The 26,184-nt window shown below is 42.8% G+C and overlaps 2 protein-coding genes across 2 annotated transcripts; one reads left to right on the top strand and one right to left on the bottom strand.

The window, feature by feature from the left end:
• The first annotated feature begins 1,019 nt into the window (after positions 1–1,019).
• On the top strand, positions 1,020–6,387 carry mpdu1b (mannose-P-dolichol utilization defect 1b). Its single transcript, XM_037480692.2, has 7 exons — positions 1,020–1,178; positions 3,211–3,276; positions 3,695–3,827; positions 3,941–4,026; positions 4,908–5,026; positions 5,231–5,341; positions 5,445–6,387. The coding sequence occupies exons 1-7, from the start codon at positions 1,052–1,054 to the stop codon at positions 5,565–5,567; spliced, it is 765 nt and encodes a 254-aa protein (XP_037336589.2). The 5' UTR covers positions 1,020–1,051; the 3' UTR covers positions 5,568–6,387.
• A 9,803-nt stretch (positions 6,388–16,190) lies between these two features.
• Positions 16,191–20,874, bottom strand: sox19b (SRY-box transcription factor 19b). Its single transcript, XM_037480220.2, has 2 exons — positions 19,857–20,874; positions 16,191–18,266 (listed from the first exon to the last, which is right to left on the bottom strand). Exons 1-2 carry the CDS (start codon positions 20,513–20,515, stop codon positions 18,005–18,007), a joined length of 921 nt encoding a protein of 306 aa, XP_037336117.1. The 5' UTR covers positions 20,516–20,874; the 3' UTR covers positions 16,191–18,004.
• Between the last annotated feature and the right edge of the window lie 5,310 nt (positions 20,875–26,184).

Here is a 26,184-nt window from a genome sequence, read left to right as displayed (position 1 = left end):
TCCATGGAAATAAAATGTATCTGTGCAATCAAGAAGCTTCCCTTGAATCTGGCTTTGAGGTGGAACTAACATGGACGCAATCAGTGATAAGGCTTATTATTTTTTAAATAGTAACAAATCTGACAATAAAACTGGAACACAGTCCAACATTAGATCTTCTCATCCTTTGACCTCTTCCCCTTAAACATTCAATTCAGGATTCAAGTGTGACAAAGGAGTATGTAGGTTAATTATTCTTAATTAACCTATCAAAAGGTACACAGACCTACACGGACCCTTGCCGCTTCCAGCGCTGTCACCACAGCAACACTGCGTGAACGCTAGTGTCTTTCTTAATGGACGTCAGCACTGGCCCTTCCTGGCTGGCCGTGTCCTCAGACCACCAGGAGGCAGCCGTGCTTTCCGCTGCACTGGGAGGTGGAGGTGTCTCCCATAGATATCTATGGTGTCTCCTGTCAGCAGCTCGACAATAGACGTGATGGCAGAGTCTGCTCCCAGAATGCAAAGGTCCCCCGTGAGAGAGGACATTTCGCTCCAATACAAGCCTTCAAGATACTCTGGCACAATTGAATAGATCAGAAAAGTTGATCGTACAATAATCGGATCGATCACCATGCTGTGAATGTCTGCATTAAATCAAATGCATGAGATAAAATACTGTTTAATCTTCAGTTAATATATATATATAATATATAATATATATAATATGTGTGTAATATTTACTTAATTTTTTTAAATAAAGTTCGTTATTGAAAGAAACATATCGAAATGTTGTTGATTACAAAGTAGTTACATTGATTCTCTATGAATACACAATTAATTTATGATGCTCTGTTTGGATCTTAATTCATGTTATATCAAATCATTTGTAACCATTGTCGCGTGCTGTTTTGAGGTTTACACTAAACAGTTTCTGTTTTCTGAATTTTCCACCGTTTTAAATATAGAGCTCATCTTTGTGCACAACTAGTGGAACCTCGGTGTTGCGACACGATCTGGCGGAGCTCTTTTTGTGTTACTCATTGAACGCTACGTCACATCTATCTCAGCGATGGCGGAAGAAGCTGTTTTGATTGAAGGGTCATCCTTTATGGACCCATTCAAAGGGCTTTTGTTGACATATTTTATGCCCGAATCATGCTACGACGAGTTCTTTCTCAACTTCAACTTCCTGGACGGTAAGTGGCTCATTTGTAGTTAAAAACCCGGAACGCAGTGACCGAAAAGACACCCGGAAAATGTATTGCTCAATGTGTAACGTCATGAACCAGCTGTTGTGTTGACGTTATCAACGTCAGTTTAGAGGTCTGCACCGGGAACAGACGTATATACACTCACCGGCCACTTTATTAGGTACCCCATGCTAGTAACGGGTTGGACCCCCTTTTGCCTTCAGAACTGCCTCAATTCTTCGTGGCATAGATTCAACAAGGTGCTGGAAGCATTCCTCAGGGAGTTTGGTCCATATTGACATGATGGCATCACACAGTTGCCGCAGATTTGTCGGCTGCACATCCATGATGCGAATCTCCCGTTCCACCACATCCCAAAGATGCTCTATTGGATTGAGATCTGGTGATTGTGGAGGCCATTTGAGTACAGCGAACTCATTGTCATGTTCAAGAAACCAGTCTGAGATGATTCCAGCTTTATGACATGGCGCATTATCCTGCTGAAAGTAGCCATCAGAAGTTGGGTACATTGTGGTCATAAAGGGATGGACATGGTCAGCAACAATACTCAGGTAGGCTGTGGCGTTGCAACGATGCTCAATTGGTACCAAGGGGCCCAAAGAGTGCCAAGAAAATATTCCCCACACCATGACACCACCACCACCAGCCTGAACCGTTGATACAAGGCAGGATGGATCCATGCTTTCATGTTGTAGACGCCAAATTCTGACCCTACCATCCGAATGTCGCAGCAGAAATCGAGACTCATCAGACCAGGCAACGTTTTTCCAATCTTCTATTGTCCAATTTCGATGAGCTTGTGCAAATTGTAGCCTCAGTTTCCTGTTCTTAGCTGAAAGGAGTGGCACCCGGTGTGGTCTTCTGCTGCTGTAGCCCATCTGCCTCAAAGTTCGACGTACTGTGCGTTCAGAGATGCTCTTATGCCCACCTTGGTTGTAACGGGTGGTTATTTGAGTCACTGTTGCCCTTCTATCAGCTCGAACCAGTCTGGCCATTCTCCTCTGACCTCTGGCATCAACAAGGCATTTCCGCCCACAGAACTGCCGCTCACTGGATGTTTTTTCTTTTTCGGACCATTCTCTGTAAACCCTAGAGATGGTTGTGCGTGAAAATCCCAGTAGATTAGCAGTTTCTGAAATACTCAGACCAGCCCTTCTGGCACCAACAATCATGCCACGTTCAAAGTCACTCAAATCACCTTTCTTCCCCATACTGAGGCTCGGTTTGAACTGCAGGAGATTGTCTTGACAATGTCTACATGCCTAAATGCACTGAGTTGCCGCCATGTGATTGGCTGCTTAGAAATTAAGTGTTAACGAGCAGTTGGACAGGTGTACCTAATAAAGTGGCCGGTGAGTGTATATATACATATATACGTTAAATCCACTTGTGAAGAAAAATAGTTTTTATTAAATTAACATGGAAATCTTATGGAATAAAGTAATAACGACTTTTTTTGCTTGGACAGGGTTACATTTATTAGTAAAACTTTGCAAACGTATACAATGAGATTGATTAGAATATATTCTTTTCTGGATATTGTGTTGAACCTTTAAAAAACCCATGAAGCATTCTGGCCATTTCGACATTGCGGGGTTACAATCTCTGAGTGACGTAAACTCTGCACATTATTTCTGCTGAGAATGAATGTGTCGAAGTATAAGATTGAACACATCGTAAAAGCCAACATGCAGTTAGATGCATCTCATGTTTAATGTTTGCCTAATTAGCTGTGTTCTAAAGCACATGCTTTTTGCCCTTACAAACTACAGGCTGTTGCATCAAGTATGTGTTCAATTGGGATACATTTCCTCTTCATAATATTGCATAACATTGCTTCTTGAATTTTCACCTTCTTGTTCATATACCTGCCGTAATACTGCAACATGTGACATGCTGTAAATTGTCCCTAAAAATGTTTGTGCCACATTTGTTTTGGTGACTGATTAAGTGCGATAATGTGTGTGAACTTTGATGGGATGTATGACATTTAGCTATTCTTTTTTTTATGTTGCAGTACCATGTCTGAAGATTTTACTCAGCAAAGGCCTGGGGATCGGCATCATCCTGGGATCAGTAATGGGTAAAACAACTCTTTGCCAATTTAGTTACTACTCATAACAACAAAATGGCATTTGATAATATCGGCACAAAGTTGTTCAGTTGATTTATTGGCAGGCAAAATCTCTTTCTCTCTCTCTCTCTTCCCCCCTTTCTCTCTCTCTCTCTGAGAGAAACTCACGGTCATAATACACCCCTTGTCCAAAACGTTTTAAAAATGTGTAAAAACAATAATGTCAATAATCAGCCTGTGAGCTCAGATTTGTCTTTTATTCCATTGAGTAACTTTGATTAAACTTAAAGCAAATGGAAGAATGTAAAGCAACTTGGCTAGTTATAGTTCCTTTATGGGTTCTTTGATTAGTGCAATAATGTGAAAGCTTGAATGTTGTTAGATAACTGCTCTACTTCCACCACATCTCCTTCCTGGTTGTTCACAGTGAAACTGCCTCAGATCTTAAAGCTGACGGGAGCAAAGAGCGCCGAGGGGCTGAGCTTCCACACTGTGCTGCTGGAGCTGCTGGCCATCACAGGAACCATGGCCTACAGTATCGCCAACAAGTTCCCTTTCAGGTTGGGACCAAAGGCAAAATCAACTCCGTGAAGTGGAGATATACATGAAGCGCTTTGAGTGTTCTTTCATATGTGAAGCAGGAAATTGTGTAACTGTGTGAATGTTTCACCAGTGCCTGGGGGGAGGCTCTGTTCCTCATGCTGCAGACAGTCGCCATTGGCTTCCTCATTCAGCACTATGGAGGAAGAACCAGCAGAGGTACGACTGCATGCACGCCCAACTCTCGCTCGTGGTGCAAATTAGAGCTTTATTTTTTAGAGCCATTACTGACGCCACCAGTTGCTCTGTCATATTTGTTTTTTGCAATGTTGTAGCATAGATAAGTACACAAACAACTGCTGGTACAACCATAGATCCCAATATCAGATAAGACGAGTGCATTTAATAAAGAAAAGTAAAAAGTAATGGAACTCCATTGACGATGTAATCATAGGAATGCACTTGACATCTACTTTATTGCTTCTTAGTTTGAAAAAGAGGGATTTGGCTTTGAAGTTGTGCTTTGATCTGCACTAGAATTTCACCCTCATTGTCTTTAGCCTCTTTTTCTTGTGCTACCAGAGTGTTATAAAGAAGAAAAACTACCCTAGTTTAAACGTGTGCTTACTCAGCGACACACTTGCCTCCGAGCGTCTCTCAGACGACGGTTAGCTGCTAACGGTTAGAAAGTTGACAGAGCTAATGGTGTTTACCTAAAAGTGGACGCTCCCATGCACTATTGTTCCCTAAAGGGAAGGCGTAGACCCGGAGTGGCTTCATTCTCTGCTCAGGAAGAATTCATTCCACTATTTCTTTACACAGCTAATATCCGATGCCACAATATAGTGCTCCCAATGTCAGATTTAGCAGGACTGGCAGTTTGATCCCCGCCTTCACTAGTCCATGTCAATGTGTCCTTTGGGAAGATACTTAACCCCAAATAGTTCCTGTGGCTGTGACTACGGTGTGTGAACGGTGTGAATGTTACTCACTGATGGGCAGGTGTCACCGTATGAACGGGTGTAAATGATGACCTGTGGCATTAAAGAGAGTAGTTGAGGCCCTCTGATCAGCATCAGTGTTTGTCTCCACTCTCCCAGGTCTCCTGTTCCTGGCTGTGTATTTTGTCCTGCTGCTCCTCTTGCTGTCTCCTGTCACTCCCATGTCAGTGGTTACCTCATTACAGGCCTCTAACATGCCAGCCATCATCGTCGGCAGGGTATGCACACAAGTTTGGTACATCTTTGGTACAAAGTAGTATATAATTAATCGAATATCATATTTGGCGGAGGACATTTTAGTCTACTCATTAGTGCCGCGGCATCGTGTTTTTCTATTAAGACAGGTTTTTTTTCTTCTTTTTTAAAATATGAATAATATTTTTCACTGACTTATTTATTGTGCGTGTGTGCGCGTATCTCAGCTGATCCAGGCGGCCTCTAACTTCCGTAATGGGCACACTGGCCAGCTGTCCGCCGTCTCGGTCTTCCTGCTGTTTGCTGGATCTCTCGCTCGCATCTTCACCTCACTACAGGTAAACGGCCCGCGTGGATTTCCCCCTGTAATAGATTGAAAATACACTTATTAACAGCCTGTGGTTAAGGTGAATCATTTTGAGCCATCTTGCCTTCTTGCAGGAAACTGGAGACTCTCTGATGGCCCTCACCTACGTCATCTCCTCCGCCTGTAACGGCATCATCGCCCTGCAAGTTCTCTTCTACTGGAACTGCTCCCCAGAACCCAAAAAGAAAAGGGAGTAGGGCAAAGGACCGTTGCTTAACTTCTATCATAAAGTGGCACGTTTCTTTCCATATCCTACCTTTAGCCCTTCTGACAAAGGTGTCTTCAGAATGAGAAACAAAGGGTGCAGAAATAATCAATCTGCTGGACAAACATTTGACTTTTCAACAAGGATTTGAACAGAACACGGCAACCACATCAGGCATGTTGCAGAACTGCGATGATTGACCAATTGCTGGTTTTGTCTCTGGATCCCCCCCGCTGTGCAAGACACTGAGATTACATTCCTCTTGAACCTCTGTATTGTCCGGCTCTGTTCACGCTAGTGCAATATTATGTTTAGGGAACATTTAGTATACTTGTATTTCTTCCCTGGCCAGAGCCTCTGATAAACACTATATCATCATGGTTATTTTTGTGTAAATGATTGTAAACAGTTTTGACCTTGGCTGCCTGCAAACAATCTGTTGTTTTATCATTCCCCATAAACAGAACTGCACGCTAGACCCCATAGTTGTGAGGTTGCTTCGGGGGTCTGTATTAAGAGATGACTTCATGGGGGCACATTGCTTCTACCATGAAGGGTCCCATATCCAAATTTACAGTGGAAATTATCCAGTGGTTACAGACAAGAGATTAAATATTTCTGAGCATATTTCCCACAAACTGTTAAACAAACCAGCTTTGTGACCACTTTGTGTCACAAGGTTCAACGCGTAACATGCTAAGAAGCTGAGATGATTGGATGTAATGCACAGCTGACACGTAAGTGAATTACATGTCTGTAGAGGTCACAGAAGATTCATGATTTCCAAACAAATAAAAGTTCTCTACATGATAGTTCTTTTCTCTGAAACACGATGACTTTTAGTTTTTTATAATTGGATTAACACAGACATTAATGCTATGACTAACATAGCAAAGTGCTCCCCTGCTGACTGCTAATGTTTACCATTGTCACCACCTCCTTTAAAATGTTCAGAATTGGGAATATTTATGTTCAAAAACACGTTGACGAAAATCCGACAGCTTACATGTATCTATATATATATATATATTATATATTTTACCAATATGAGAAAATAACACTCATACTGAAAATCAAAAGTTAATAATTTTGGTCTGAAAAACCAAACCTTGATTTTCAGAGTCATATGTAAACATACTTATAAAATAACCAACATTTTCCCCAATATGAACAAATAATGTTAATTATTTACATGCTATTGTTTTTTAATGTAATGAACAGAGCACCAATGTTTTGAACTGGATGCGGGCAGCCACTGGTAACCAGTGAAGAGAACGGAGAAGTGGTGTGGTGAGAGAGTATTAAGGTTGAAGACCAGTCGAGCTGCTGGATTCTGGATGAGCTGCAGTGGTCGAATGGCGGTAGAAGAGAGACCTGCCAGCAGAGAGTTTACAGTAGTCAAGGCGGGAGATGCCAGTCAGACATGCAGAGATCCGTGTCGCCACCTGAGTGTCCGAGTCGGGGAAGGAGAGAATTAGTTGGGTGTCATCGGCGTAGCTGTGAGAAGAAGCCATGTGAACGAATGACAGAACCTAGAGATTTCGTGTAGATAGAGAATAGATGATGCGAATAGATCCTCTCCAAGTTACACAGTAGGTGCAGCCATCAAGGTATCTTTCATGGAAACTGCAATTTGGTCAGAGGACCAAAAAACTGTTCATTGAGCCAACAAATAAACTGAGATTTCAGACTCTGAGAAGATCAGTCAGGAAATGCTAAGATTAAAGCAGGCGAATTTAATCAAACTTGATCAGAAATGTATATTTCTTTTAAGCCACTCTTTACGATGAGATACTAGAAGGTTTCCCTTCAGTTATTTTTTTTAATCGGAGTCAAGCAGCGGGACCTTCCAGAACTGCTTGTACTTATAGAAATGTTGCAACATGCACCAGACATAATGAACAATTGTGTTTAGGTCTACTGAGTCTGGTCCTGCTGGCTTCCTACAGAACAGCGCCGTCTAGTGGACTGGACTGGCTATTGTTACCAAAGAGTAGAAGTTGTGCTTATGATTACAACGTGAAATTTCTATATTGTAAAAGATATTCATGATTACTGACCAGCATATTCTTCAGGCCTTTAGCTAATTAACTCATTCATCTAATAGCAGCAATAACTATTTTCATGTACTTTTTGTTGTTGTCTATAGTGGAGATTTGTATAAAAACACACAATTCAAGGAAATGTAGGATTTTATGCTTATTGATTAAAAGTAAATATTATCATTACAGCATTTTTATAACATTTTAATGATATGCTTTGCTATGAAATTTGTATTATAGGGCATACTTATTGACACAATATTCAAAGTATCAAGACAATATTTTGCGTTTCCTTGCTTCTCTCTAATCCTGTTTGGATCTGCTTATGATGAGCCTCCTGTGGTCCTCCAGCTTAACACAAATAACAAAAAGGCAAGATGAGCTCCTGAAACCGGCTGCACTTTCAGCTACAGGTACTCTGATGTTCATCAAAGACAATAATATATCTGGGAAGCATGAATCCAAATAAATGAATCAATGTGTGGATCATATTATGTAATTTGATGATTTTTTAAGAGGTTGATAATGAAGCCGCTGAACGCGCATCTGACCGCAGATCTTCAGCAGATAGAAGATGTTGGTCTGTTGAACGTTCCTCTTCTCCCCCGATGTCATCCATTGAGGCCACATATCTACCAGTGTTTTTGCCAGGCTTGTCAAGGTGAGCACGGGCACAGAAAAACAAATAGTTTGGTGGGGGGTTGAAGAGCTGGGATAAGGGTTCAACAGTAACCCCCGCAGTTGGAGCTGCTAAAGAAAGGATTTAACCAACACTGGCCATCAGACTGTATTTTCCACGGTGTGAGAAGATGATGAGGACGGAGACGTCAGCGGGCCATATTCACACGTCACTCACTGACTGCCGGTTACCATGGCTTGACTTGTCGCCCCTGGAGAGGCGAGACCCTTACCTGTTGGCAGCCTCTCCCCCAGCGGGCTTTGGGGGCCGTGGGTTCAGATGTCTTCGGTCTCGCTAATCAGATAAGCCGTGTGCACAACAGGGGATGTCACAGAGAAAAAGGAAAGTCTTTTCTCCTCACTTGAAGACATGTCTCCTTTCCTCTCCGTCCCGGTCCGTTCCCCTTCAAATTACAAGAGTGGGGGACCCTTCACCACTCAACATAATAAATGTAATCACCATCATAGACAGCAGAGGCTGCTGTTGCTGTTGACTGGGAATGAACCCAGACTGAAACAATCCATCTTTCGCCCCAAAGAAATAGTTGACTCAACTTGGGGCTTGTCCCATTTCGTTCCTCCCATCTTTAGTTTGCAAGAGATTTCAGTGCTCAGAAGTCTATAAACTAAAAATATGTGCTATCTGTTCATTGACTATTTTTTTTGCTTTTAAAATCTGATTTATACAATATGGACTCATGGCACTTCATGGTTGTGTTTAATTACTTCCCAGCACGGAGCAGAAGGGTGTCGGGTCAATGTTAGGTGTAAAGAATAACACAAAGCTCAACATGGGACATTTTGATTTGGTCAACTTGTTGATTCGATTCTTGTTAAAGAATGCAGATCTGCGTCAGGTGACCTCGCCTCTTACCTCCCAAACAAGAAAGATATGAATTCACCTCTATTATCCAACGAGCTAAGATTGATAGAGGAATTAAAACACGGCTAATAGAGAAGCAACATGTCCTCACGCCTAGTATTCCCTGTGCACACACATGCTCTTCATATGTGTTTATGTGGACACTTTCTGCATATTTTAATTACGTATTTTAGATGGTTTCCTCTTGTTTTTCTATTTTTATTTTGCATTTTCCAACAAACACTTTAGTCAGTGAATGGCTTATTCCATACATGTATGCTACAGTTCTCATATTACTGTGACGGCCATATCAAATATAAATAAAGCTCAAGGAAGTGGCAGATAACATGGATTTTTTTAATCTCAGTGTTTTCAAAATAGTGTGAATCTCGGTAACCTATGCCTAGTCGTATGCATAATCTCCCTGCAGAGATTATAATAAGCATTTCAAAGAAAAACACCATACGGGAGAAAACAAACACAAGGTGCACATTTTGCACAACAGTTGTTCAAAGGCATCCAGAGATGTGGGCTTTGAATATGGATGCAAGAGGGTGTGTCGCATCACCTGCATCCCCATTTAACGAACAACATTGTCCAACAACCTTTTCTTCAGCATCCTGGCGGGTGCGTGTCGGAGTTCGGGGAAGGGACAGAGTGGGTCGGCTGCCCGGGATCAACAGCAGCGCTTCGTTAAAAAAGAAGAAAAAAGGGAAACTTCTTTTAATGAGAGAGAGATGGGGTGAGGCGGTGGGAGGGCTGAGTAGCCGCAGGCTGGCTCATGTCTGATTGTGGAGAGGAGATGGTGCAGATTGGTGTGTTTGTTGGATCCGATCACCTGCCACTTTTCCTCTTGGGAGGTCCTTCTTCCCTCGTTAGGTTCACACTACGCTCACCACTCAACTGCTGCTCTTAACCTTGCTAATGTTGTAGGTAGAATTGAGCTACGGTTTACCAATCGTAACATTATAAAATTCTAAACTGTAGTAAGTAAAATAAATGATAAAAATGAATAATGATAGCAACCCTGAAGTAAAACAAACGTTGCCCGCAAGTCTACAGATACACGATAAGACTTATGGGGTTGGGGGTCAACAGCTTCAATGTGCATAATGTCCCTAATGTGAACTAATTCTGAAACACTGGTAATGTGCATGTAAAGTTGTTAATTGACAGACTTGTGGACGACACACTGAATAAGCTAAACAAAAATGTAATCCAATGGTTTGAATATTAACAGCCGAATGCCCTCATGTGGACCAGTGAATGCCTTGAGGAGGTCACCAAATGCGTCGGTAACGGTGAGTTCCTTACTGTACGAAACATTTGTTTTTCATGCTATCTGTTCCTGAGTTTACAACTAAAACATGACTCCAAACAAATTCACAATCACGAGAATATTTTCTAAGGAAGCCGGTCTTTCTGACACTTGAATTGTGACATAGCAAAAAGCTTTGTTCCTACTTTTGAGGCATCTATGACCCATCGCTTTAAAGATAAAGACAGAGTTCCTGATGTTTGGTCGCGAGGGCCTTTAAATCTCACCTGGGATCTGACTTATGTGTGGGCTGTTCATATCAGTCATCAACAAGCTGCTTTAAACCATCTGGGACAATCTGCAAAAACCCCACGCTGAATGGAGCGGAGGAGAATGGAAACACTGATGAAGATGAATTGCGGCGATACTCCCTTCATCGGCGAGGTTCACAGTGAGTGTGGTAAACATGTGTTTATCAGAGCATCTAGAAATGCAGGGCGCCTTCAAACGATACCGATCGAAGGGCCGATACTGAGATTGGCAGTTCCGACCCACGGCCATTGTGCTACTATTACTAAGTCTATATGCATTTTCTGTGCAAGTAGAACACCAGCTGGATAATGATGAATTGATCTATTTATTAAAATAGAAGTCTCAATGCTAACTTCTCCACCTTCTGCCCCCCTTTGTTCTCCTTTTCTGCTTTCATGGTGCTGTGTTTTGTGTGTATGTGTGTGTGAGGTGGGGGAATCCAAAAGATTCCAGAGAAACTCATATTTACCACCAAATTGTGACAAAAATCTGAGGAGAAACAACAGCTCCATCAGCTGCAAATGTGTCCTTCACATAGTATCTCATTTAAGTATTTCACTGAAACAACTCTAATCATGTCCATGTCAATAGGCAGTTTCAAAATGAAAAAATGAAGTTGCCCGACAGCGTTGTCAACTCAAGTGAATTGAGATGAAAGAACCAGATGAACCTGATCAAACCAGGCCAATGTGTAAAGTCTAGGGAGGCAAAGTAATCCGGCATCTTTGAGCTGGAAATCAAATGACTCAACCCCTCGAAAAGTGGGGTTTTACTAGTTCAAGGTGGCAGATCCTACATCATGAAGCTGATGCCCACTTCTAAAAGTCAACGGTGAGGCCTGCTCCAGGTGACTTGTGTGTACTGATTTGAGCAATACGACATACTAACCCTTTTAGTCTGCGTCCCTGCGGATTCTCATAATCTCAGCAAACACCGGTGGTCACATTAGTTAAATTTAGTGAAATTGTTAAATCACAGAAAACGGAATCTTTGCCGCTCCTTTCGCCCCAGCTGCTCCTCCCACGCATCCACCTTTCTCCTCACCTCAGGGTGTGCCTCTCCCCACCTTCTGCACACACATACCTCGTTAGGGTTACCTGTCAGGCAAGTCTTTCATGGCTTAGCAAACACGTCCCTGTATCTGCTGACAGCACTGCTGGCCATCACGGTGGTCCGTCCAGTTCAGAGAATCCAGTTTCCGAAGAGTGGTTCCGCTTTGAGTCCCGCAAGCCCTGAGTGTGTTATCTTTACAAAAAGTATGATTTGTCATAATGTGGTCAACGTCCTACTCCAAACATAATTGTTTGTATTTTTTAGTAGGAGATACCCCCCGCCCCTCCTCTTATGGAGCATGTGACCTCTGCAGTTCTCAGACAAAACAATGATCTTATCGCACCTTTGGACCGCTCAGCCACGCTGTGTGCGAGTGCGTGCCCTCCCAGGTATTGCGTGCCACCCGCTCGCACGCCCAAAAAAGCTGCAGATCTCGTGTTCATGGGCCGACGCTCCTCACAACTGAAGCGGAGAGCCGCCCACCTATGCACCTGTGTGCCGGCAAACAACGCTGCGGCTCGCCCCAACCGGCCGAGGGGGAGGGTGTTGGTGTTGGGTTAGGGGGGGTTAGTAGAGTTTGGGTTTAGGATTACAAAATCACAACCACTATAAGAGTCAACTTTATAACCCAATTATTTATTTATTTTTTCAGATTCCATGGCTCTCAATGTAGTTTATTTATTTTTACATAAATAAATAAACAGTTGGGGGGTTAAACCAAAAGAAGTTCTTATACAAATAGAGGCACATTATTTTTTGGCATTTTGTTCTATACAAAACAATTTCCTGTTCATCCTGGTGGTCAGGACGAACAGGAGGAATGACTATGAAAAATGAAATCTGTTTGTTCACACTGCACCTGACTCACGTTTTAAGACGGACTTAAAAAGCTTTTCAAACTTTCATGGAGGCCAGATGTGTTTCTATGAGGCAGGTTTGGGTAATATTATTCTTTCTGCCCCTATTATTTTTCATAAGCTCTGCATAACAGATTAAGATATGGTTCATGGCGCACTAGTTGTGAGCATATGTAAGTGCTCTTTGCTCTTAAGCTGTTGCATACTTTGTTCAGTACCGAATAACTGTGTTGGATGGATTGACTCCACACTAACAAATGGCTGTGCATTTACAAGGAATATAAAAAAGTACATCTTACAAATGTTCATGATAACTGAAACATACAATTAAATGTTCATTCTTGCATGTGAATTAACAGTTAATGTTGTTGTTTAACCTTAACCATAACACCAGCCTTAGAACGGTGAGCTAGCTAACAGCATAGCCAGCAAAGTTTACCTAAATATTTCATAAAATAATTTGTTTAGAGTAGGTAGATCAGATAGTGTAAGGACCAACACAGAATATGTGAGAAAGTTTGTATGCGCTACATATGTTTCTAAAAAGCGTATTTCTGATGGATCTTTTAGGATTTGGCCACCTGAAAAATGTATTTGAGTTCTGAGTTTAATTTAGAATTGACTCAGAGTCCAGTCAGAATTCTTAGAATAAAGTCTGCACTATCATATTAAAATCTAGAGTTAGACTTTTATGTAAAATGCATTTTTCTTGCAGGTCTCATTCTCTACCATACCAAACCCTTTCCGTCTCTCCTGTTCATGTATTTACATGTCTATGTGCATGTGTACATAGGAGCTGTTGGGCATGCAGATAAGAGTTGGGAATGCAGGAGGATTCACATTTAAAAAAAAATCAACACCCCATTTCCATGACTGCTTTTGAAGCGATGAATTTCCCGTGAGGAGTGTTGCCAAATTCATTCCTGTCTTTTTGTGCTGATATCATTCCTAATTCCTCCTCTTACTTGTTGGAATGTTCATTGAAGAAAGAGACAACAGCAGTCAGTGAATGAGAGCTTGACCTGCCAGTGAGCAAGCATAAATTAACTTCGCAGGAGTCAGGCTGGGACTCAAATCCAGCCGCTTGTAAAAAGACACAGAGGTTATGACGAGATGGTGTCACCAGCAAATGCTGGTTTGCACTCTTTTTTTTTTAAAACAGTAGGAAACCACCACCTGATTCTCACTCATAAATTCTCCCTCTCTCTCTCACACACACACACACACACACACACACACACACAGGAGCTGACTACAGCTCTTTGTGGAGACTTTTAAGTCACTCTCTGCAGATCCATGGCAACCACTTGTTGAAGCCTCACTGCTTGTTGCTAAGTGATGGGATGTATTGGACCAGAAAATCCTTTCCATTGACACTCCCTCCACCCCCTTCTCCACCCCCTTCTCAACCCACACCTCTTCCTACCCCATCCCTTCCTCATCCATGGTCTGCAGCCAAAACAACCCGCATGTATGCTAGAACTTCCGCCAGTTACAGGGCAAGAAATACTCCTTTGGTCCTTTGCCAAATTCAACCTGTAAACTCGCCGGGTGCCAAAAAGAGGCTAAACGGTGCTATTGGAACTTTCAATTGTTGAAGAAATTCTATCCACGTATTTCTATAAACAATACAATGCTTCACAGCAACAGAACCAAATAAAGTGTGCACACTAGAGTCGTTGCACAGATCTTCTCTTAATCACAATAAGAGCTGGATTAGATATTTCCCAGTTCAAAACAAATCATTTTTGGGCGTTTTATTAATATTTGTTTTATCCTACTTCTATTTAAACTCGCATTTAGACAAAGACTGCTTATGTAATTTTGTCCCACAAACCCTTGAGGTAGTTCCAAAGGTTCCTTAATGAGGTTCAAGGGCTCCTTGAGAGACTCAGGAAGTTCCAGATGGAGGACAAGTAAGGAATCGCTTAATAGCATAAATAAAGGTGTTCTATAATTTTATAATATAAGTCTCACCACCAGATACATCTCGGAACCACAAGGGTTCATCATTTACTTTAAATGAACTAAAATGTATTCTATCGCCATGAAATCACTTTCACTTAAAGTTTGAGGAGCTAGTCCCCCCCCCTCCTCCCCCCCTCGCTCCCTTACATCTGTTCTTCGTTCTCCTCCTCCTCCCCCGGTTGATCCTGCTGCCCTCTTCTCTTCTCCCCCTCCTCTCCCCTCCCCTCAGTGAGCGATTAGCCGGTGCGGGGTTCTCTCCCATTTCCATGAGAAAGGCGGCGGTCGGTGAAAGGGTTAAGCCAGGGGACGAAGCCCCAAAAAGCAGCCCTAATTTTCTGCCCGGCGGGGGAGTGGGGGGAAGCAGGGAGAGGGAACAAAGACGCCCGGGGGAGGAGCGGAGACTCCGGCTTTACTATATGCACCTGCGGCCTGAAAAGCCTCGGACAATGCGCCTCCGACACGGCCAATTACGAGCGGGCCATCCACCCGCTTTCTCTGTGGAGAGGCGTAAGGACGGGGGGGGGGGTGAATTTTAAAAGAGGGTAAAGATAAGAAAGTAAATAACCGAGCTTTAAATCATCCCAGGCACTATAGACAACACCCCCTCCCCCCAACTCACATCTTCCCACTCCGGCAGACACCCATGTTCTCCCGCTAATGTTCACTTTTGTCCCGAGTTCTCCTCCCGGAGCTGACGGCTCCGCCTGTGAAGACACCGCGAAAGTGGGGAGAGGTCGCTTTTGATTGCCGGTATGCCATTCTTATTTCCACCCTCATCGGGTGGATGAGGTCATGTTTGAAGCAACAGCTGAGAAACACCAGAACTCATCTGGTGACGGCCCCAGTTTTTTTTACAACCCTGCCGGAGATTGTTAAGAATTTGTGACAAAGGACATGTTGTAAGTAATAATTGGTACGTCAATACAATAACTGAGCCATCATATCAGACAAATGCACATTTATGATTGACCTACACATTCAGTGTGCATATACTGAGAAATGTGGAAGCACAGAAGAAGTCAATGTGGCTGGTTAAAGTGAACCAGTTATAAACCCACCAAGATTTTAGAATTTAAATCTCACTTTATTGCAAATATTTTTCCATTCATTTATGAGCACTATGAAAACGGATTTAAAAACTATTAACTTAATCTGCATTATTATTTTTAAATCCTCCTGCAAACCAATCATCTCATCAACTATCAAAGATGTGATTTAAACGTTCCATAGGAACATGACTGCAACACAATAGGACAATACAAGATCTTAGCATTGGTTTGGTGCTCTATTGTGTATAGATGCTCTGACCATTAAGTAAAACTGTATAATCAAATACAGCAGCTTGACAAATTAGTTAGATTAATTGTGTTCATGTAACGGTTGGACTAGTCGTTCAGTTTTGGGGTCAACATTAGAAGTAAAGGACTGTACCCTAACATTTATCCTATAGTGTAAACAATTGGGGAAAACTCAATCATTTGTTTAAGAGTCCCTAGGAAGGTACCCACTGAATGCATTGGTCATGTGATTAAACACTTTACTAATTATATAAAATGCTGTAAACCAAACAGTTAACATGACATCATTAATGGAAAAAAAGGATTTGTACTTTTTATTAATATTGTCATGAATGCCATAACAGATTTTTTTTTTCAACAAAAAAAAAAAAGTCAAGACTCTTAGTATAAGAGCCTAAAAATGTTTACATTATTTACATTAATGCTACATACAGTAACTAGAATATGGCAGCATTTACATACAAGAGAATTCATTCTAGAAAATGGAGATACAAGTCAGTAGAAAAGTTAAAAACACTCTGGTAACAATGTAAACATTCAGGCATTACATAAAAACGCACTCCTTTTTCAAAAAGATAAGTAAGGCATCAGTTACCAGTGCATGTCGAGTTAGTAATGGAATGCTTCAAAGTTAAAGTAGCAATAATCTACCACATTCAATATTCACAGTTTCTCTGTAGGCTGAAAGTAAGTTTCCTTTAGGTCCATAGCAGCACTAGTAGGAAGACATCAGGCTAGACACATAACAGGACTGTTTGAGAAAACCATGGTCATTTCTATAGAATTACCTAGAGGTAAATATCTGAAACATGTCTGCTGGAGAGTTAAATTGAAAGTCACTGATACGTTCTCTTTAATGGTAGTTAAAACACAAACAATTGACAGGTCGTTAAAATCTACACATGCCCGGTAGGCCTTTGTCAATCCAATTTACTCTGTGGAAGACTGAACGTGGGAATTTTAAACTGCTATTTTGGAACAAAACCACTGAAATGTAGCATTTTGTGTTAAATTTTATTCCCTTACTGAAAAGCCTATAAAACAATACAACTCTTGCCTAGAGCAAAGTGACAATGGATACACGGCGCGACTCAGGATGCTGCCAGAACAATATCAAAAAGATCAAATCTAAAATCTATAACAAATAAAACTCAAAGGCAGCAAAGAAAACGGGGTCAAATCTCTCCCAGACACTTATATCCTGCGACACCGTGGGACTGGAGACACGAGACCTGACTGAAATGTTTAGAACCAGCCCGGTTCTAAAGCAATGCAGAAGCCTGTGTGCTCCCTCTATTCCCTGTGGATGCAGTGCTGATTGTCCCAACAGGTGGTTTCCGTGTCATCCAAGATTGCGCAAAATAAAAAATAAACAGGAAAATACAAGTAATAAACCAAAGCCGTGGTATAAAGAGTTCATTTTATCCCCATCCCAAAAAAGCTCTTTCATTCAAGTTATGCATTTCCTTCCTTTTATCCTCACCGGCTGCTCCGCTCACGCATCAGGACGGCAACAACCGGAGCAATTCAGCGCGGGTGATTTGTCCATCACCAGCTGAGCGGTCCACCAACTGGGCTCTTTAGTCTCTGCCAAGCGGCTCCATGGAAGACCAAAGCCCACTACCCCGCCACTGACTCTGTACGGTGAAATGGTCATGAGTGCCACTGTCACAAGGGTTTTAAAGTGGTGTTTAAAAAGCAGTCTTTTGACTTATTGATAAGTTTCTAGAATATAAAAAAAAGACGAGAGAAGACAGAACATTCTTATATTTACACAATAAACAGACTCTGGCTCAGTCTTCATTGCAGTCCTTCGTGGAGAGAAGTCTGCTGGAGGCCTAGGGGGCCGCGAGGAGTCTCCACGCTGTACATGTGCCGGGTGTGTGGGGCGTGTATTTTGACTAGTGGGGCACCAAAGAGGTAGAAAAAAGAAGAAAAAAAAACTGCTTTTCAAATGAAGTCTCTTCTCTGCTTTTCCTTCACGTATCGTGGCCGTCTAAAGTCTCTCCTGTACAGCCAGCTGTGCACCGTAAGCATTTCCTCTCACTCACTTCGCCGCCGCCGCCGCCCCCCCCCCCCTCTCAGACTCCCACTACAAGTCCTAGATGTGTGTGAGCGGGACGGTTCCAGAGAGGTAGTGCTGCTGGACGCTGGTGTAGCCCCTCTGTGCACCCGTGGGGTCCCCCCCATCCCCCCCAGGTCCAGGGATGTACATACTGATCATGTCCCTGAGGTCACCCTGCAAAGGGCCTCGGTGGTGGTTGGGCGTCCCCGTCGTGGGAGAGTGGGGCCCCGGTTCTGCTTTCACCATGGACATGGTGACGGGGCTCGGCTGCTGGGGACTGCTGCTGTAGGACATGGGGCTGTAGGGGGACAGGATGTGACGAGTAATAATTGTTAATGAGTTAGTGTTTTTTTTAGTTAATTGCACATTGACTAAGTGCTAAAAATCATTATCATCCAACTAAATTCAATGATTTTCCCACTTTCATCACTATAATTCTGATAAGTATTTTTTGTTCTATAAATGTCATACCACACCAACCTTCCAAAAGTTGTGAAAAGTTCGTAGACAGTAAAGTATTTTGTGCTATTTTATGCACCAGTGTTTTCCTGCGCGAGAGAATCAAACATCTCCAGGTGGGGGTGTCGTTTAGATCACCCTCCTGTTCGCTCGTTCAACACACAGGTAGCCAATGCTGACGCAAACTGTTTTGAAAGACAAAAACATGGCGAACAGCACATTTGCGCTGCTCTACCACTAAAATTCTGACCAAGAAGACATGGTGACTAAACGGATAATTCTAAAAAGAATCACATATGTAGCAAACATAGAATTGGAATTAAATCATTCCCAAATGACTGAGGGATGTCACTGTAGAGACACCTGCTAACAGAAAACTTCCTAACCATTCGCCTCTGAGCCTTCAAGTTAATTGGTTCTACTTTTATACTGCATAGCACATCAATTTGATATTTGTTTTAATATTAGGATTTTACAGAGTAATATTTATACACATTTTCAGGGGGGGGGGGAATTGGACCAGTAAGGCAGGAGGCAGAGACCCAGAAGCGTAACTGGGACAATGGTGGGGCAGGAATAGGGGATTGTGGGTAGAGGACCACACACAGAGCAGCCCTTCCTACCGTCAAGTCACCCTGATCAACATTCCTGGCAGGACCGAGCCCCGAGCAAAGCGTCACGCGCATAACAAGTAGGCAGCAAACTGGAGCCTGTTGTTCCATCGCAGCCGGAGCTCCTCAGTGACTCAATAGACCTGAATGCACTTCATCCCAACACTTCCATGTCATTCAAGTTGCAGATTGTTAAGGTGCACTTGTAACGTGTATTTTCACACAATTTGTTATTATATTCAGTCTTTTGTACTGTTCAAACATATCCAAACAAGTTTTCCTCTTTCTTCAACGTTAAATTAAAGTCAACAACTAATGCGAAGTGACAAGTGTAAGTTTAATCAAATATTTTTCCAGGAACAATTGTAAAATGAAGAAAGTCTGCAAACCTCTGGTTGGGACTCCTTAGTTCACTGCGCATGCTCTGATGATCTACCCTCCACTGATTGACATTTAAAAAACAGCTCATCCTAGAACTTTGTTTCAAAGAGGCCATCAGGTCCAATGCTACGTACGGTTTGTGTGTTCAGCGCGTTGAGATTAATTATATAAAAGAAAGAAAAAGCGCCTTATTATTCCCGAAGCAGGTGGATCTGGCCTTCCTCGTATGTTGGAGAATCTTATTATCTTTAAGGTGTAAAATGTGTGTAAAATCAACTACTGGCATATTATCTTAAGATAAAGGGTTATCATAAAATGATAAATAAAAAAAGGTTGCGTCAGCACTTGACTGTATATTCCCTGTTGTACAGCAATTGACCGATAAAAAAAAAAAAAAAAAGTTGGGAAGTTGTTGTTGCAACTCTGAAGCAACTCACCTGTACGAGTTCCCTCCGTTCATGTAGCTCTGCGCTGCCGACATCGAGGGGGGGTACTGGAGAGCGGACAGGTCGTACCGGTGCAGCTGCTGCGTGTAGCCGAGCGCCTCGCTCTGCATGCCGGCGTACCCTCCGGTGGGGCCCCAGCCGTAGCTGTCCATCCTCGGGCTGCCCCCTTGGCCTTGCGCCGCCGCCAGCAGGCTACCGGCAGACAGCGGGTACTTGCCCACCTGGTTGTCCTTCTTGAGCATGGGCTTGGTCTTGCGGCGTGGCTTGTACTTGTAGTCGGGGTACTCCTTCATGTGGACCGCCCGCAGCCGCTTGGCCTCGTCGATGAAGGGCCGCTTCTCGGCGTCGGTCAGCAGCTTCCACTCGGCTCCAAGCCGCTTGCTGATCTCGGAGTTGTGCATTTTGGGGTTTTCTTGGGCCATCTTGCGCCTCTGGCCCCTGGACCACACCATGAAGGCGTTCATGGGCCGCTTGACTTTATCCATGGGGTCGACTCCGGGTGCGCAAGCAGTTTTAGAGCCCGGGTGAGAGTTGCCATTGCCGCCCATGCCCCCGGTCATGTTGCCGGTGACCGGTGACATTCCCTGGGAGGTCTGGTGAGACGGGGGCTGGCCGGTGGGCTTCAGCTCGTGTTCCATCATGCTGTACATGTTGGGACAGTTCTAGAAAAGTTGACACGACTTACTGAGAGGTTTGAGACTTGTCGCACAGCAGCCTTCTTGTCGCCGTCCACCTGGCGACTTGCGGCCAGGGTTCCCCGCAGAATCAACCGGGTGATGCGAATCAACTAATTAACTCACGACGAAAGTAGGACGAAAATGACCGCAACGCAGGAACAGCCTTACTGCTCTTAAATCAAAGCCAGTTTGTGTGAGTCACTACTTCGCTGCGGAGACGCTGTTCCCAAAGTGAGCCGCTCCTCGACGCTGTGAAACAGTTCTGGGCGGAAGACCACTTGTTGTCAACTCTCATACTGAACTCACGCGCCCGCTCCCTGATAGATACCTGTTCTCGCGCACTGGGCCGGGAGCGGACCAATGGGAGGGCGAGCTTCCGCGTGCGTGCGCGCATTCAATTTGCAAATGAAAAGGCTCGCAGGGTGCGCGAGACACTTGTTGATGACGGCGTTGGTGGGAGAGGGGCGTGGTGTAGTGTCGAGGTGTTCAATTAGCCTGCTATCAGTAAGTGAGTTGGAATGATATAGTTTCATCCAAGTTCGAAAGGAGGAAAAATCACTTCCCCAGAGTCCAAATACTAGACGCACACACACACACACACACGCACAAGAAGGCTACTTTTCTAAACCCAAAACCAGTTCAAACTGCCTCTCTCGGTCTTTTTCAATCCAGTATTTCTACTTCAGTTTCGACGTTATAAACATAAGTTATATAAATTGTTCGCCACAAATAATTACATATGAAACAAATAAAACAACGTTAAATATGACTTATATTCATAAAAATACCATTGCCATTTGAGAAATATCAACAAAAATTATGTATAACATTTTATTTTTCAGGAAGCCCATTAATAAACCACAGACCCGTTGAAAGTGGTTTTCCCTACATTTAAAATGTCCACAGAAAATAAGCCAGATGAAATAATTGTTTTTTGATTCATTTTCTAGAGAAACAGAAATCATCAGCCTATTTTGAGGGATAATTAAAGTGCTACTTTCATAGAAAAAATATAAATCATTGGTTTAAAGAAGGGGTGCCCACACTTTTTCAGCTCGTAAAACTACTTTACTAAATAAATAATAATAATAACAATTAGTAGCGGTAACCAATCAGAATAACAACACGGCAACACGGAACTGTCACAACCATTCCATACATTACCTTACATACACTCGGATGACTTGCACTGATTGGAGTTAGCCAAGGTCGCTAATTAGCACTACCGAGTTTCCCATTAGGTCCCGCAGTCGACCGCGCATGTGTCGTGACTCGACCCATGGCAGGCCATCCAGCACTGCCTTGGCGATTGACCGGTCGATCCACCTACTGGGTACCCCTTGTGTAAAGTAATGTAGACATACCTACTGGGGACTTTCATTTCCTCCTTCACTTATGTATATCTATAGATATATATATCTCTATATCTACATATAGATATAGAGACATATATCTATTGATATAGGTACTCAGGTACCGTGGGGACTGCAGACAACAAATGGAAGCTTTATTTTTTTTGTTGCCTAGAGTCCTAGAGACATATCAGTCTTAAGTTTTAAAAGTTGGCAGACACAGTGCCCTCCAACACAACATATCTGCACATAATGAGACCTTTAAGGGTCTGAGTCGGTTTTGCACTTTGCCTGGGGGGTAAATCCCAAAGGTCACTAGCATTTTAGTGCAAATCAAATTAATCTTTTAATCCCTAGGCCTGGTGCCCTCTGTTCATATATTTTGTCTCATGTAGAGCATATCTTTATGGACTCCATGAATAAGAAAATACTGTCACTTTTTATTTTAAAGAAGATTGGCTATATAGATATTTTGCAGCTTTATTTTCTGTTGACTCATCCCACCTTTCAAACAGATTGTTTGCCGACTGGTGTGCAGAATGTATAAATACAGGTGGGGTTTCTTTTAACATTTTGTCCTGTCAGAGATACAAGTTGAATGGTAATTTAGTCGATCGAATTGGGGCATCTAGTAGTGTGCGTACGTCCTCTTTGCCTTCATAAAGCTTTCAATTTTTTAACACTTTCCACTAAACTAGTCCGACTCAATCAAGGACAACAACATTATTATAGGTACAGCAAGCCACCGAGGAAATGCTTGTTGTGACTTCTTTAAAGCCCAGCTTTTGAGCAGCCTGGCTCTCCTTTCAGTGGATTGTGCTGAAGACATGTCCCCATACAGGGGTATTGATTTGGCCACAATGGCACCCCGAATTACTTTGGAGCTGCAAAAGAATGAGGAGGATCTTTGTTGGCCTGGCAAAAATAGACCTCTTTTTTTGCTGTCTTCCAGAGTCTTTGTTAACAGCGACGCTCCCGAAAACTACAAGGGCGGCGCTGTGTCCGAGTTGGCTCCACTTTCTCCGAAGTTGGCTTCGGTGATGTGGCAGATAAATCCAACTGGTGTTTTAGCATGTGATCGGCCTGGAAGTGTCTGAACGAGGGATGTGTTGGTGATTTTTCTGCCGGCCCTGCTGGGATCTGTGTGTTTCCACTGGTGGGAGAAGCCACTGTCAGCAGAACGAGGGTGAGATGGGAGAAGCCAGCTGAACACAAGAGCTCACAGAACACTGCTGACATTGATGCAGCTATTGACCCGTTAAAAAAAATCGGGACTTAGAGATCCGCCAGGTTAGTGCTTTCAATCGCGCTGGCATGATATCGGTCAACAGATTCGTTTGATGTCTTCTTTAAATGGGTTCATAATAAAATGAAAAGCGCCTGATTTTTCCTGGTTCCAGAATTGTTTATTTGTAGATAGCAAGATTGCAAACGTCCATGTAGTTGAACAAAATCCAGGGTTTTATTGAAACATCCAATACAGATGTCCTTTGGTGGTGATCAGGTTATACTTTCTTCAGCACTTGTGTGTGCCCACCTGTTATTTCAAACCATTCTCACTCCAAACTCTTTCAAACTTGGGGTGTGATACTGAAGCACAGAGGCACCCTTTAGTGTCTGCATGAGACATACCAGGCTTTCAACTAACCCCAATGAGAACACAGCAGTGATGTTATTGGGTGGTCGGAGCAACTGACGTGGTGTATTGAGTAAAAAAGTCCACTCGTGGTGGTAGTGGAGGTTTGATGGGTTAAACAAACACAGGACTCTCGCCCACTAGGGCACTGTATGTGTCCTCTGTGAAACCAGGTCAACTTTGCCAGTGACCCGGTTTCAGTAAGTTGGGTGTGAGAAATGGTTTAATGTGTTGTTATTTTTTTCCTTTGTTTTGCCTCGGAAATTCTTTATGCCTCACAAGTCAGGTTTAAATTTATAATTCAGCTTTCGAAAGTTAAGATCCATTTGCAAATGCAAATTAATGCGTGATTATAATGCCGAACAGTCAGCACTTGAATTGCATTGTGGGTAGAATAAAACAATTCTTTACCATCGCCTTCAATATCAACTGTCTTCACAAGGCACATATCGGGGAAAAACAAGCAGCTAAGTCTCTTTGTAGTTAGACCTCAAACTACAACTTTAAATTCAGCGTATTGAATTTAAATAATGAGGAATGTTGTGACTACAGCCAGACAGAGCATAGATAAACATCACTGCGTCACTCACAAACAGGTGAGGTAGGTGAGATTTCCTGTTTGTGTGTTACACGTAAGGGTGAGTTTACTAAGTCATTTCCAAAGTGTGTTATTCAGGTGTGTGCGTTTGAGTGTGTGCACACTATCTGCAGGTGTGTGTGTGTTTGTGACTAATTGGGAATTGTGAGGCTCCAGTCTCCCGTTTCCATCTCCATGACAACCTTGTGTGGAATCCCTTCCAAACCTTGCCCTCCTCCGCCTCCTCGCTCCCCTTGGCTTTTCCTTCTTTCAAAAACAACTCACTAACACACTCACGATCTCAGCTTTTCTTCGTCTATCTGTCAACCTCTGCAGCTCCAGATGGAAGGGAATGGCGGAGGAGTATTCTCAACCGCTTGGTCCTGTCACACTTTACTTTACTCGTCCCTGTCATGTCAGATACAACGTTATCACTGATTTCCATTTTTCCGTCAATCGTCGTTTTTTTTAATGTTCTTTTGAGGTGAAGTGAAGTGAAGACAGAATCAGCTCTTAGTCTTCTTCCTCTCGCTGTCCCCACCCCTCTCCACCCCCTCAAAGAAATGTCCATGCTGTTCACCACCTGGTCTTTTCTTCGTCAGGGTTTCCATTGAAATCCCACTAATCAGTAAAATGCACTGTTATACAAGTGATGCAATCATTCACTTTTTCTCATACAATTTAATTTGGTCTCTGCATAGTACTCCTTGGGCCCCAGTCATATGGTGCTAAACTGTAATGATAGTTATGGCTGATAACGTTGCAGAGGTGTGCATTCTCCCGTTTTCCTGGCATACCACCAAAGTGGGTGTGTCGATCCTGATGTGGGTGAACGTGTTCCGCCTACTCAGTTCAGCTTTGATTACTGCTGCAAATTCACCTGTGCGATACAGAAAACTCTCCCAAATGTGTTCCCTGTTATCTGGCTAGACTCTGGACTGCTTTACAATCGCTGTGACATCACAACAATGTCATCAATAGATATATACTGTATATGCATATCTATGTCAATATTGTAAACAATAATACATAATATGTCTCCATCTTTCAGGTATTCTTCAATACCGCATAATATTCATTTAGTGAATTCTGGTAAATTTATTTAAATCCCACAGCGGAGTAGGCTTTAGGGTGGCCTTACTGTGATTGACAAGTCGCTGCCAATAACAGAGACGTATAAGCCGTCTCTACACCACTCACTGCTTTGGTCCCTTCTGTTTCATCAGTTGCAATATAGCAAAAATAGCGACAGTCAAACTTGTCAAAGTCAAGGCTTCCAAAAATCAGTCCACACACCAATGAGTGTCTTCGCGATGACGATGGCCACTTCTCTAGGGCCACACAGCTGATTTGTAATGTGGTCACAACCATGTCTGTTGTTGTTCTTACATTTTGTCTAACAATTTCGTGAGCAATTTGTCCAGTGGCAGTGTTTTCACTGCCAACTTTGTGTAAATGACCCATCTTTGTGTTCCTGTCTTCTGCCCACTCGCTCTGTGGGCATTAAATACACTTTGAGAGGGGTAAAGCAGAATAAAGTGTGTTTAGAATCCGGTCGGAATGATTTGGACCTAAGCGGTCCCACATAAAACTCCTCAGGACAATAAGTTAAGATAAGTTCTGGGTTGGAGGGGCTTCAGTCCACCGTTTGATGGCTGTCAAGCAAACAGATTGCTTTTTTTCAGGATTCAGTTGAGACCAAAGCCAGAGCAAAAAATCCGAATATTTTTGGACTTTCATCAGATGGACTTTATCAACACTCGGAAGGAATGCTATAATTGCTCTTTGTGTCCTGCATGTTTAAATAGACTATTAATATATTACCTATATCAGCTTTACAAAGCATGACAGGCCTGTGGCTTTATATCTGTCTGTTTCTGTTTGTCTGCTCTCTAGTGGCTAAGAATCATTGAATGCAGCTTTAACCTAATTATGCCATAATATCTCCTGCTGACTCCAATGTGGAATCACTAAGCATGTCAGAGCATCAAGTCACATGACTTCTTTTAGTGTTAAAGAGCATTGGCCATGACGTTTCCATTATGGCCCCTCTTTCACAATGCTCACAAAGTAATCA

Source organism: Pungitius pungitius, chromosome 1, assembly GCF_949316345.1.
Source record: "Pungitius pungitius chromosome 1, fPunPun2.1, whole genome shotgun sequence".
Classification (NCBI taxonomy): Eukaryota; Metazoa; Chordata; class Actinopteri; order Perciformes; family Gasterosteidae; genus Pungitius; species Pungitius pungitius.
Note: the sequence above shows the minus strand (reverse complement) of the source record. Positions and strands in the feature narration are given on the sequence as shown.